Source organism: Adiantum capillus-veneris, chromosome 5 (genome assembly GCF_014529385.1).
Source record: "Adiantum capillus-veneris isolate H3 chromosome 5, ASM1452938v2, whole genome shotgun sequence".
In the NCBI taxonomy this organism is placed as follows: domain Eukaryota; kingdom Viridiplantae; phylum Streptophyta; class Polypodiopsida; order Polypodiales; family Pteridaceae; genus Adiantum; species Adiantum capillus-veneris.
The window spans coordinates 16,745,666-16,759,600 of record NC_140935.1 but is presented as its reverse complement, the minus strand read 5'-3'; the positions used below and the strand labels follow the sequence as shown (position 1 = coordinate 16,759,600).

Here is a 13,935-nt window from a genome sequence, read left to right as displayed (position 1 = left end):
GAAAATCAAGAAGCTGATGCTCTAGCCAAGGAAAGAATACAAGATGTTCCCATAGGAGCAATCAAACTGAAGCTGCCCCTCTCTCAGGGTAGTGATGCTATGCCTGATATTATCAGCTTCTTAGATACAGGAGAATGTCTTGAAGGGCATACCAAGGGCCAAAAACAATGGCTTGTCTGAAAGGCAACAAGATACCGCCTTATCAACAGCACCTTATGCTACAAGGGCAAAGACCAGATCCTCATGCGAGTGCCAATCTCCAATGAAATCACGAAGGTAATCTCAAGTTGCCATGATGGTGTTTGCGGTGGCCACTTTGCTCTAGATATTACCAGTAGAAAGATTCTACAGGCAGGATTTTCTTGGCCTTAGTCTGAACAGGGATGTGCATCATTTGTGTAAAACATGCAGAGCTTGTCAAGTATCCAGTGATCGAACACTAACCTATGAGCCACAGAATCCTATCATCTCATATGGCCCATTTGAGAAGTGGGGAATGGATGCAGTTCGTCCTTTACCAAGGGCCCAATCAGGTAAACGTATATTCTAGTTGGTGTAAACTACATGACATGATGAGCGGAAGCAGCAGACACACCACATGCATTACAACCCAAGAAGTGGCAAAGTTCATATTTGAGCACATTTGTTGCCGCTTTGGCACACCTTTGGAGATAATATTTGATGGAGGACCAGATTTCAGAGGCGACTTGGTGGGAGAACTGATGAAAAAGTTAAGCATCACACACCGACACTCCACCCCATACTATCCATAGTGCAATGGTCTAGTGGAAAAGGTAAACGGCATGATCTGAAAGATCATTACAAAGCAGGTGAATAACCAAAGAAGTGATTGGGATAAGCATATCATGGCCGCTCTTTGGGCCTACCGCACGACATTCTGAACATCACTAGGTTTCACCCCTTTTCATCTAGTATATGGAAAGGAAGCCATTCTACCCATTGAGGTACAGATAGCCACTTTGTGAGTCATGGCTAGTCAGTTACCAATTGCCCATCTCCGCAACCACGTCTTGGATCGAGAAAGGCTTCAGCTAAATAGGGAAGATGCGATCAACCACTATGCAACCGAAGCAGAATGGCGTCAACTCACATTCAATCAAGGGCTTAAGGAAAAGGGTATGAAGAAAGGCATGTTAATGTTGAGATACGACAATAGATTCGACACTAGGAAAGATAAAAAGTTTCAGCCCAGATGGGAAGGGCCATTCATCGTCAAAAAGCGATACACCAATGGCATTTACAAATTGATGCAAGCAGATGGGCGAATTCACAAGACCACAGTCAATGGATGGAGGCTAAAAAGGTACTTCTTAATGTTTGATCCAGAGTTCGTGCTAGATATTCCAGAGGAGGGAGAACCCTCCAACTCTACTGCTAGGGAATCAGAAGCAGAGATAGAGGCATGAATAACTCTAGCCATAAGGGGAGGGCTAATGATGGCCGGCTTTCACAAGCCGTGGCTGCTCTGCAAGAACCAACCCCAAAAAGGGAGCTTGGTAATATAAGAAAATATGCATGCGCCCACAGGACCGCCTCCCTTGGCATCACCTTCCACCCCTCTCCTCCATTATTCTCCCCTCTCCCTCCTTCATTATCACATGCAGCCAAAAACCCTCTCTCTCCCTCTCGTTCATCAACCCACAGGGGGCCGCCATGCATGGGACAACTCTCTCTCTCTCTCTCTCTCTCTCTCTCTCTCTCTCTCTCTCTCTCTCTGTGTGTGTGTGTGTGTGTGTGTGTGTGTGTGTGTGTGTGTGTGTGTGTGTGTGTGTGTGTGTGTGTGTGTGTGTGTGTGTGTGTGTGTGTGTGTGTGTGTGTGTGTGTGTGTGTGTGTGTGTGTGTTCAGCCATGAAAGAAAAAGAAATTATCTCTTTTCTCTCCTTCCCACACACACACACACTTGCCGACACACACACACACACCCTCAGCACAACTCTCACCATCTCTCGCTCTCTCTCCCCCTTTCTTTCAGTTTAAAAAATAAATTAATTAAATTATATATATATATATATATATACACACACACACATATATATATATCGCTCTCTTCCATACACACACGTACACTACACGCATGAGAGCACGTACATACACAAACAAACACATGCACGCCAATACGCACGCACAAGAAGGAAAAACGAAAGAACTCGACATCGACACCTAAAGCGACAAAAGCAGAAACACCAAATCACGCAAGGCAACAATAAATCAAACAAAGACGCCAAAGGCATACCCCGACCGGCCCTGAAAGTGATGAACTCGCTACACCGACACACTAGCAAATCCCGTCATTCAGCGGTATCTCCTCCACGACGCATCTCCACAATAAATATCCGTAGGGTAACCTATTTTTCTGTTTTCAAGCCAAAACCTTGTATAAAAAACAATCATATATTGCCACCTCTCTCTAGGTGATGGTCACAAAGGCCCACCTAGGAGATATCATTTTAAAGTTTTCCTAAAACAAAGCTAGGGTCAACCATCTGGGACCCGGCTCCTTGCTTTGTGTCTCTTGATTAGGTCCATTACCTAACCAAATTATCCTAAACTAATGCAGCCTGCACCTATAAAAGAACACTGAGAGGTCACTATCAAGGGGGGAGCATTTTAGAGCACTTGGAGGCAGCATTTTGGGAGAGCACTGTAGGAGAGAACTGTAGCATTTTGGGCAACACTCGAGCACTTGGGGGTGGAGCACTTGAGAGTTAGCACTTGAGAAGAAATCCATGCACACACACTGACTCCAAGGGTCTCCACACACAAGAGTATAATCTCCCTACATATGGAATTCTCCCTAGAGAATGCATTATAAGCTCTCTCTCTCTCTCTCTCTCTCTCTCTCTCTCTCTCTCTCTCTCTCCATCACCACAATCGCCATCTTGCCAAAAGCTAAGATTTCTGTAAATACCACTTGAATCAAGATTTCCCTCACATCACGATGGGTTTCATATCTCTCTCTCTCTCTCTCTCTCTCTCTCTCTCTCTCTCTCTCTCTCTCTCTCTCTCTCTCTCTCTCTCTCTCTCTCTCTCTACGGTATATTTGTGCTATTTTAAATCACCGCCGTTGTCCGTGTCCTAGCCGCTCAAAGCTAGGTGGTGCCCCCTATTCACTTCTTGCGATGAGTTCGGCGTGCACGGTCCTGGCTTTGAGGCCGTCGGGGTCCGTTTCGTGCTTTGCACTTGTCACTGCCAAGATCAAGTTTTCTTCATTGGAAAATAAGGTTCTATGTTGTGTCTCTTCCCTAATTGACTACCCAATGGAATGTGTGAATAGGATGCGAATATGGCCAGATCTATCTTGACGAGGAGCTAGTATAAAAGGCAACCAAAAGTTGTAAATTGAGATGGGATTACCCTCCTTATGCATGCAAGCCCACCAGCCACACACTCTATAGAATAGATGAAGCACCTCAATGTACCTATCCAATTATAGTCGCCTCTCTCTCAGCCATCCTCTATCTCACTCCCTTGCCAATGTCATACTTTCTCTACCATTTGATGTGGTAGTAGTAGTCCAAAATCACACCAAGAAATCATAGACGTTGTTGGTCTAGAATCCTAGATGGCCCAGTCAATGAATTTCCTCTCCCCCAATGGTCTACACTCATAACCAAATACATGGGAGTTCCATAAAAGGGATGTCTCTCTATCTCCCCCTACATGAGATCACTCTCTACACTTGGTAGGATTATAGTAGACCATAAGACCCACGCTTTGGTATCATAAGTGCCATTTTAACTGCTCTAAAGAAAGCTCCTAACCAGGCATCTAAGCTAAGATGTGACTTTTGCATCAAGCATCCAACACGAAGCAATGGACCAAATAAAAGTACGAAGGACCTAGTTCATGATTGAGGCTCTACCAACTAACATCTTATGCTAAGAGGACCACAATAGAACATGAGAGAATCAGGTTGATGGCCAAAGGATAGAATGTGTCAAGCATCCATTGCATGTATAGCTAGCAAGAACCGCTTCCACACATCTTGCTCATGTGGAGCTCTAGAAGACAAAGCTCAAGGGTCAGAGGCCTACCAATTATCTATCAAGTCAATCTTGTTGAAGTGTCCTCTAATTACCTAATTATCCACAATAGGCAATGCATGTGATAGATCTATCTAGAAAGTAGCTTGTTCTAGTGGATAAGTAGTACATACAGACATGAAAACAAACCAAAGCATGACCTTTATCTATATAGGAATAAAAATGTGTTTGTTACGAACCAATATATTATGATAATGGATAGATGTATGAGGCCTAGGATCAAGATCCCACATGCTCCACCCAACCATCCTCCACTATTTGTAGTAGAGAAGCCCCCGTGTTGATTCCCATTGGGTCGTGCCTTCCCCCTTGGAGAAGTGATTTCTTCCTTGGAGCAAAAAGTGGAATAATTCTTTTAAAAACAATAATGTTTTCCCAAGTCGTAGCTACTTCTATCTTTTTGCTTAACCAATGCTTGTTGACGTACATGATGATGAGTACGTAAATTATGATACTCAAGAAGACGCTCAAGTTCATGCGATTGGGTGGGAGGTTCAACAGAACTTGTTGATCAACTACATTGTCATCCCTATACAAGTGTTTACATTTCAGATGAATACAAGAGCGTGCAAGTAAAGAAAATATGTACGCAATATCTCCAACCCACTTAAGTATTTTGAATGGGCCACAATATCTAGGACATAACTAAGGTGTAGGGCCATTTTTTAGACTTCTCAAATTTTTTCGACTTTTCTCGTCAGCATACTCCTTGTATATGTTGTGTGCTTGTTTGACAAGCGATCTTTAGCATATCCATATGATCTTGGATAAAGTCTTTGACTTGTTTTTTTTCCCCAACCAGTCCCACTATAACTCGTGATCTAAGTTGAAATCCATACATAAGCATGAAGGGACTGAACCAGGTGGCAACATGCTTTGCACTATTATAAGAAAACTCTAGAATAGGAATATAATCTTTCCAATCTGACTGCTTTCTACTAAGATATGCGCGTAACATATCCTCTAGCATCTAGTTAACTTGTTCAGTTTGATCATTCATGTCTAGATAATCAACAAATAACTTGGCTACCTTATGATTTTTAAGGTGCAATTGGTTGGAATAAACTTACAGAGCTTAGTCAACCTCTCTATAATCACCGATATTGAGTCATTATCTTGTACAATGGTTCGTAGAGTCACAATCAAATCTATAGATATACTTTTCCATTTGCTATTGGAAATCTCCAAAGGATATAAGATATTGTAAAATCTATAGAGATACTTTCCCATTTGCTATTGGCATTACAAGACATAGTCTTAAAAATATCCATGTAAACCTGACCAATAAAACTGTCTTCATAGAAGTGTATAATTCTTCTTTATGTTTAGGTGTCCTGCACTTGGATTGTCATGGCATTCATAAAGCATTGGGTTCCAAATGTCTATGTCCATCTGTACACAAACTCTCCCCTTGTTGAGTAGGTATCCATCTTTGATGGAAAAATTCTTCCATCTAGTCAATTCATCACTTGAAAAAGGAGGAAACAGACACACTACCAATATGAGAGTGAAAAGGATCCCTCTTTTTGCCATGACTCCGCACATGTTTCTTCCTTTTTTATCACTTGAAAAAGGAGAAAATGGACACATAGCCAGCATGAGAGTGAAAAGGATCCCTCTTTTTTCCATGACTTCACACCTTAGATTATGCATCATCATGCTCACATTTTCCCTAAAGAGACGCTAAGAACTCACTTTAAAGAACTATGAACAAAGAAGAGTTGATCTCAGGCATACAACTAAGAGCATCAACATATACCATTGTATTGTCCTTTATGATATTGGAGCTTTGCATCATATTCTTGAAGAATATCAACCCATTTGGCCTTTTGGCCCTTCAAATCAAATTGTTGTGTACACTATTTGAGACTTTCATGGTCAAATACTATTTTGAAATGGGCACCATACATATAGTATCGCTATTTTTTCAAAGTGTACACTATGGAATATAGTTCTTCCTCATGTGCAAAATAATTCTATTGGGTGGAATTGACTTTTTTGCTTTCAAAAGAAATTGGCCTTTCCTCTTGAAGAAAAACTACTCCAATGGTTTGATTGTTGGCCATCATACGAATGGAAATTTTCGTATAAACCTACAAAATCCTAAGAATTTTTGGAGCTCTATCAATTTTTTAAGAGGATGTCATTCACAAATGGTTTGCACTTTGGGCCAATCCATATAAAGGAATATAGTACAAATTATCTAACTATCATGCTCATATTTTCTCTTAAGAGACTCTAAAAACTCATTTTTAAGCTTTGTAAACAAAAAAGACTTGATCTCAAGCATACGACTAAGAGCATCAGCTACCACATTATATCTCCTTTACGGTATTGGAGCACGCATCATCATGCTCATATTTTCCCTATAGAGACTCCAAGAAATCACTTTTAAGCTTTGTGAACAAAAGAGAGTTGATCTCAGGCGTACAACTACGAGCATCAACTACCACATTGTATTGTCTTTTATGATACTAGAGCTTTGCATCATAATCCTGAAAAATCTCAGCCCACCTAAACTTTTGATCCTTCAAATCAGATAGTTGTGTAAATTGTTTGAAAATTTCATGGTCAAATACTATTTCAAACTCAGCACCATACAAATAGTGTTGCTATTTTTACAAAGTGTATAATATGGCATATAGTTCTCTCTCATATGCAAAATAATTCTATCGGGTGGTTTTTTCTCTCAAAAGCAATTGGCCTTTCATTTGGAGAAGAAAAACTAATCCAATGGCTTGATTGTTGGTATTTGTCTCGAGCATAAAGAATTTCATTGGATCCACAAAGCTAGGGCGGCCTTAAGTTCTTCAAAACTTTTCTCTTGATCCTCTTCCCAATGAAATGCTTTGCCCTTGGCTTTCAATTGGTTTGTTATAGGAATGCAAATTTTTGCATAGTTTTTAACATTGCAAAAAAAACCTGCAAATTGTAAGAAAACTTGACGCTCTTTCAAATTTTTAAGAGGCCATTTACAGAGTTTCAACTTTGAGTTGATCCATATAGGGCCTGTATCAAAAATTATATATCCCAAATAGTGAATCTTTTCTTCAAAAATTATAGTGGGACTATTTTACATATAATTTGTGTAGTCTAAGAAGATCAAACACCTACTTGAGATATTGTAAGTGCTTATCCTTAGATGGACTATAGACTAAAATTTCATCGAGAAAAACAAAAAAAAAACTTGCCCAGATATGGTTTCAAAACACTATCCACCCATGAGTGTGATGAAAGTAGATGGAGCATTGGTTAAACCAAAAGGCATAACCAAAAATTCATAATCTCTAAACCTTGTTTGAAAGCAGTTTTAGGTATATCAACAAGTCTATTTGTACTTGACGATACCTTGATCGTAGATCTATTTTTGTTAAAATGCATGCATATAAAGTTTATCAAACAACCCATCTACACTCGGAAATCAATACCTATGCTTAATTATAATCACTTTAAGACCACGATAGTTTACACACATGTGTATACCACTATCTTTTCTCTTCACCAATAAAATGGGAGAAGCCCATGATGAAGAGTCGGGTCTAATAAACTTGCAAGTGAGTTCGTTCCATCGTAATAGCTTCATAATGACTTAATATGTAAGGCGGTTTGCTAACACGCATACTACCTGTAACCACATATATGTCATGTTACACAAAATGTGTCAGTAGTAACCTAGATCCTATATCTTGTCAAAAAACATCATGGTATTCCACTAAGAGTTCCTTCAATTTATGAGCAACGTATGCTCATTGTGATGATTGAGAAATAGAGAGAGAAGGAGAAGTGGGAACAGAAGCATGAGGCATTAAAGAATTCTCATATAGAACAGAATAGTTATCAAAATTGGATAACAACTAACATAAAAAGTAACACAAAAAGAGTTATTTTATTTTCTTGTTGGAAGAGAGATTCATAAGATCTACTTTACAGATGAGGGGTGAGGGAGGTACATCTTTTTTCCTCAACAACAACACATGCATGCCATTGGATTCAAGCATGAGGCATTAGGGAATTCTCATATAGAATAGAATCATTATCAAAATTTGATAACAATTGACATAAAAAGTAACACAAAAAGAGTTATTTTATTTTCTTGGTGGAAGAGAGTTTTATAAGATCTACTTTACAAATGAGGGGTGAGGGAGGTACATATTTTTTTCTCAACAACAACACATGCATGCCATTGGATTCAAACATGATACTTTTATTCTCATAGCTATGATATAATGATGAACCTAACCCATGCAACTCTTCTTGACTTAACACTACATCTACTCTATCCATGTTCATCACCTAGTATCCTTGGATCTTATGAGGTACACTTTGACTTGAGTATCCCATACTTCACTATCATGGTCACTGATCATAGCTACCTTATAGCTATGGGAACTAGATGTTTGAAACATATTGAGACGTTTCACTAATTTATAGTTAATGAAATAAAGGGCCATCATCTACAAAGATTCTCACCTTATAACCTTGAATGTAGCCATGCATTCTCACAATCTCATGCCAGTTGTCACATAGAGGCATTTATATAGCACTCATGAATTACTTATGTACTTGTTACCTCCACATTAGACTAACAAAAGAGGATTCAAGAGGAAGCAATTGCACCACCTTACCTTAGGCGAGAGACATTTCCTTGGGACGTTCCTTTTTTCCATGACCACTTTCTATACAATCAAAACATAATTTCTCTTTCTTTGCCGTTTCAATTTCCTCAGCTGAGAGATGGCCTCTAGGCCCCTTGGGCTTCGTAGACGCATTAGATGAAGCAAGAAAAAACTTTATTTTAAAATGTGCATGATTGTTACTATGAGATATACGTGCATACGCACTATCAAACATGTGTGTGTTATGCAATGATTTATCATCAGGATCATCGAGAATATATATTTGTAATATGGATTCCTCAAGTGTTTTAGGGTCCTAGGTTACACATGCTTTTTAAGCTCAAGATGTCAGGCCTAGGGTAAGACCAGGCAAGCCAAGGGTCAGCACAAGCATGCGATCAAGGGGGGCCTATTGTCAGCGAGGCAGAGCCTATATGAGGCATGGTTGGGTGGAGAGTTGCATGGTCCAATCCTTATGTCTTACATTGGTATTAGAGCCCAGGGGAGGGGGAGCTATGGAGGAGGGGAGGAAAGTATTGCATGACTATGCATGTTAATTTTCTCTCTCTCACACACACACACACATACACACACATTTTCATGAGAGATTCCATGGAGGGGCCAGTTGAGGACGGAGCGGCAGGAGTAACCCCTTATATGGAGATTTTCATGGCCGACTCAAGAAGACGATACATAGCGTTGGACTGGCGGTTTGTACAAAGGGGAAGGTCGAAGGCGACCTGCACAAAATCACATGTAACGAGGTTGGATGGAGGCGCCTCAGGCCACTAAGACAACTCGGCACAAGCTCGGTGCCATCCGACTTCCTCACGACCGCCATGAAGCCAGTTCTCTTGCCTTCTGCTTGATGCTGCACATGAAACTCAAAAAACAAAATCATATTGGGTGAGTCGTTCGGCGCCCTAGGGTGCCAAGGCTACCCAAGGGGTAGCATCACTTGCACCTTCAAAGGGCCGTGAAGTTGGCACGATCCTCTCACCTCAGGCTGCATGCAAGCAATTAAGGGCAGTAACCCATGGTCAAGGTTGGCCACTGTTTGCCACAGCTTTGATCAAGAGTCTAGCTTGTTTTACCAGATGCACAGCATGCAAGGAACATGAATGGGAGATTCTTGACGGCATGCGTCTTATCAACGTCATGGGATGCAAAGCAAGAGGATATAGAGGAGGAGATGACATTCTTGAAGTCGAATGGATGATTCATAAAGCACTGCTTTGGTGTCGTGTGAGCCTATCCGTAGCGGTAGCCTTCAAGCATGAAAAGAAAGCAAGGTAATTGCAAGGTAAACACAAAGCTATATGAGCAAGGCTCCGTCTATCGTTGCCAAAAGGAAATTTCATCTCCAATTGGGCCATACAGGCTTCAAGATTGGAAAGATCGATCGGCCATATGTCTAACGTAAACAAGGTGATTTTTTTAAATTTTTTTATCAGTTGCTTGGTTATCATTGATGCAAGTATGCAAGGTTGCCTAATAGTCAGGAAAGTTTAGGCATGGTCTATGACTTGTAAAGGAATTAGGCACGGTCGACCCGTGATAAAAATTCATAGTTTTATGTATAAGATTGTATTGCAAGAGCATGTCATTATATTAATCTTGGCCATGGTGCCATGAGAGACTGTCTACACTCAGGTGTGGCCATGGTCAATTCATTACTTCCAATTCAAGTGGTCGTTAACACAATTTGAACAAAGGAGCAAGGCCCTAACAAGGGTAATCCATACAAAGGTATCTATGGTGCTCCAACGAGGTAAGGTTGCCCAATAGAACATGCAACTCAGGCATGGATTGTGCCTTATCTGGCAAAGTATTCGGCACGGCCAACCATTAATTATCATTCCAAGAGGTCGACAGGCATCTTTCTTTCATTTGCTAGGACATGGTGCTCCTAGGCAAATTTTCCACACTCGATGCGGTCATGATCAAACCAATATCGACAAGCCAAATCCGATCGGTTTTTTCAAAAGTAATTAATAACAAGTACATGCAATCAATATTGACCACCTCACTTATGCTTTGTCTATGCAATTCTTGTAGGTAATTTCGTGCTTCGAGTACAATATCCTACTTGACAAGGTTGACTCTCGAAGGGGCACATCAATGATGTTTTGCCGAAAGAGCAAGGCTACGTGCATGATTGTAGTGCCCTAAATTCTTAAATGTCGAGCAATTCTATCTAGTCGTCCGTGCTAGTTGTTGTGCAAGTATTCTCCATGATAGTATCTTGCTATTGGAGCAAGAGTAGGCTTAATGAGCGACATAACTCAAAAGAATGATGCATTTTAACGTTTGAATCCATGGTGCAAGTGCAACTTTTAATGGAAAATGACCTTGTATGTGGATTTTGATGATACACCAATCCATAGAGCACTTTGCTGAATAACCTCGCAAAGAGTACGCCTTGCAAAATACTAAGCTCATTGTTGACAGCTTGGAAATCCCTTGGATAATAGCTTCAAATCTTTGGAGGGCTAATTGCAGTAGACCATTGTATAGAGGCATCAAAAGGTGCAAATTTTTGAGTTGTCAAGGCCACAAAATTTTGAAATTTATGTTGTGGTTTTTAGAACTCCGTACAATAAGAAGCAACACCCTTGCAACCCACTTCTCTAGGCAAGAAAAAAGGTTTGGACATTTACTTGTCGATCCTGGGGTCAATTGCTTCATATTGCCGATACTTTTGAGGCCTTGCGAAACCTTGGATTGCTTCACCGATGTGCGAGACTGCATATGCCCCCTCCTTGTGTGCCTTCCGCGTAACCTTTGTGTGTGAAAACAAAGGAGCTTCAATGGCGGTTTGGAATCGGGCAGCATAGGCGACGTGAGAAGATTACAGAAGAAAAGATGGCGCCCTCTCGCTGCAGAGATGAGATTTGATGGTCTCTCCCTCACACTTCCAGAAAGCCTACACGCGTGCCATGTGGTGTTGCTCCGGTACCAGTAATAGGCCTAGGATCTAGAAGCCACATGCTCTACCCAGCCTTCTCCTCTATTTGTAGTAGAGAAACCCCCATGTCGATTCCCATTGGGCCTCACGAGATGAAACATATCATACACCAGACATGTCTCCTACAACAAGCTTCCAAAAGGTGTGAGATCCCACATACACAAGATTACCAACTGGTCTTTCCATCTTATGCTCTTTGAATTAATAAAATTTTCACATCTCCAACTACATGTCTGTGCAAATCCTTCTCAAGCAAAGGCTTCCTAGAGCCCTTCACTCCAGACGACTATGATTTAATAGTATTCCAAGGTAGTACATGAAGCTCCATGATACTTGAGAAGGAATAAACCACAGGTTTTATCCAAAGCACAAGCAACGAGCATCACTAGTAGAGTGGCATAAAACCAAGACAGCACAATTGGCACATCATCTAAGAAAGTCTCAGTACCATACTAACTCCGACAAGCGCACACATAATCTGAAGCGAAGGTGTCTAGCATCCATTCCACAATCTCATACATACAATCTGCATAGGTATACATCTCATGACCAGTCACTGCAATGCAAGATAGATCTAAAATGTCAAGCACCATCAATGGTGGCATGACTACAAATCTGTACATGTCTAACCCACAATGGAGAACATCTTTATATCTATTGGCTCTCATGGTGCTGCCTCTTTGAAGAGGCTCTGTACAAAATCGATCAAAGAGGAAGAAGGGTGACTCATTTTTCATGTGCAAAATAGAGCACCTCCCCATACCAAGCTTTGACTAGGTGCAAGAAGTATATTGAAGGCCTCTTTGACCCCCCAAGATATCATAGAAGTGAGAATGAAAAAACTTGTGGGCAAGAACATAACCAATGGAAGGCAATAAAATAGAGAGGTATCATACAAAATGTTTACATATATATCTATATTTATATTTTATAAACTTATTTATTACTTTTATTATCGAGAGAAAATAGCTTATACTCTTATCTCTCTCCCTCCCTCTCTTTCTCTTGTTACCTTGCACGCACCCACCCCCCCTTCCCCTACATAGTACATATACATATACATATGTGTGTGTGTACACTGTATACACACATACCTATATGCATATACATATACATGTGTGTATATACACACATACCTATATATACATATATACAAACAATATGTACACACACACACACACACACACATATGTATATGTATATATAGGTGTGTGCGCGAGCGTGCGTGTGCAACAAGAGAGAGAGAGAGAGAGAGAGAGAGAGAGAGAGAGAGAGATATTCTCGCTTGATATACATATGGTTGTATTCTAGAGGAAATGAGCTTCCTTGAATTTTGAAAGAGCTAGAATGGCATTCAACAAAAGAGGTATAATCACAGGACCATGACAATCAAGTACTTGAATATGACGAGGCATGTTCATACAAGTAATTGGCCACCTTTTCACACCATGCTGTCCAAAACGTGTGTCAACTTGTTTAGGACCTTCATGTTATCTCCCACTCTAATTGATAGAGAACGGGTATGAGAGTTAACACTTTCCTCACAAACTACATTCTGTCCAAAAAAAACCTGTCAAAAGTAAAAGCTGAGAAAATCAGTGCTTTGCATAAAACTTTGCATTTTTAAGGCAGCCAAGGACCTGTATGACAGAAAACGAGCTTCTCTCTGCCCCTCAAATCATTAGAAACTAGATCACATGCAATGCTTGAAGATGTGAACCATACCTTTCCTTTGGCTTTAGAAAGCGACATATTCCCTCCAGCACGAAAAGACTGTAACGTTTTTAAAGGCTCAGAACCCTGTTCTGTTGTCTCGGGGTCTATTGTTGTAACCTGGAACATAGCTAGTTCTCACAACCATGCAAGGTGGATAGAGACATTCAATACAATATGTGAAGTACGAAATACGTTGGTGTATGGAACCATATATGTGTGACGTGTATGTGACTCTATATGTCTGTGTGTATGTGTGTGTGTGTGTTTTAATGTGTGTTGCATGTTTGCTGATAAAGGATTCTTGAAAACATCACTCACACATGAAATCAAAATTAGAAGTCAGAATTTTCGCAATAAAAAGTTCTTGAAGAAGATGCAACATCAGCAGCTTGAAACTCAAGCATTAAAAAGAAACAACCAGAACATTAGAACCAATACATATCTAAACGAGAAACTTAAATCTTGAACGATAAATTCACAGAACTTGCTCAGAAGAAGCAACACACCAGGCCAAAGAATATCCTGTTAGTGGGCTATATAATCTGATAAGGCCACAAATAAGCATGCAATC

At 40.4% G+C, this 13,935-nt stretch overlaps 1 protein-coding gene across 2 annotated transcripts in view; it reads right to left on the bottom strand.

The window, feature by feature from the left end:
• Positions 1 to 12,916: 12,916 nt before the first annotated feature.
• LOC147456936 (uncharacterized) overlaps positions 12,917 to 13,935 on the bottom strand; it is a 72,356-nt gene continuing 71,337 nt past the window's right edge. For both annotated transcript variants that reach the window (XM_086512010.1, XM_086512009.1), the window contains exons 7-8: positions 13,374 to 13,481; positions 12,917 to 13,218 (exon numbers count right to left, since the gene is read on the bottom strand). In XM_086512010.1, the coding sequence (XP_086368136.1) occupies positions 13,090 to 13,218; positions 13,374 to 13,481 (237 nt within the window). In that variant the 3' untranslated portion in view covers positions 12,917 to 13,089. The remainder of the gene's footprint in view (positions 13,219 to 13,373; positions 13,482 to 13,935) is intronic.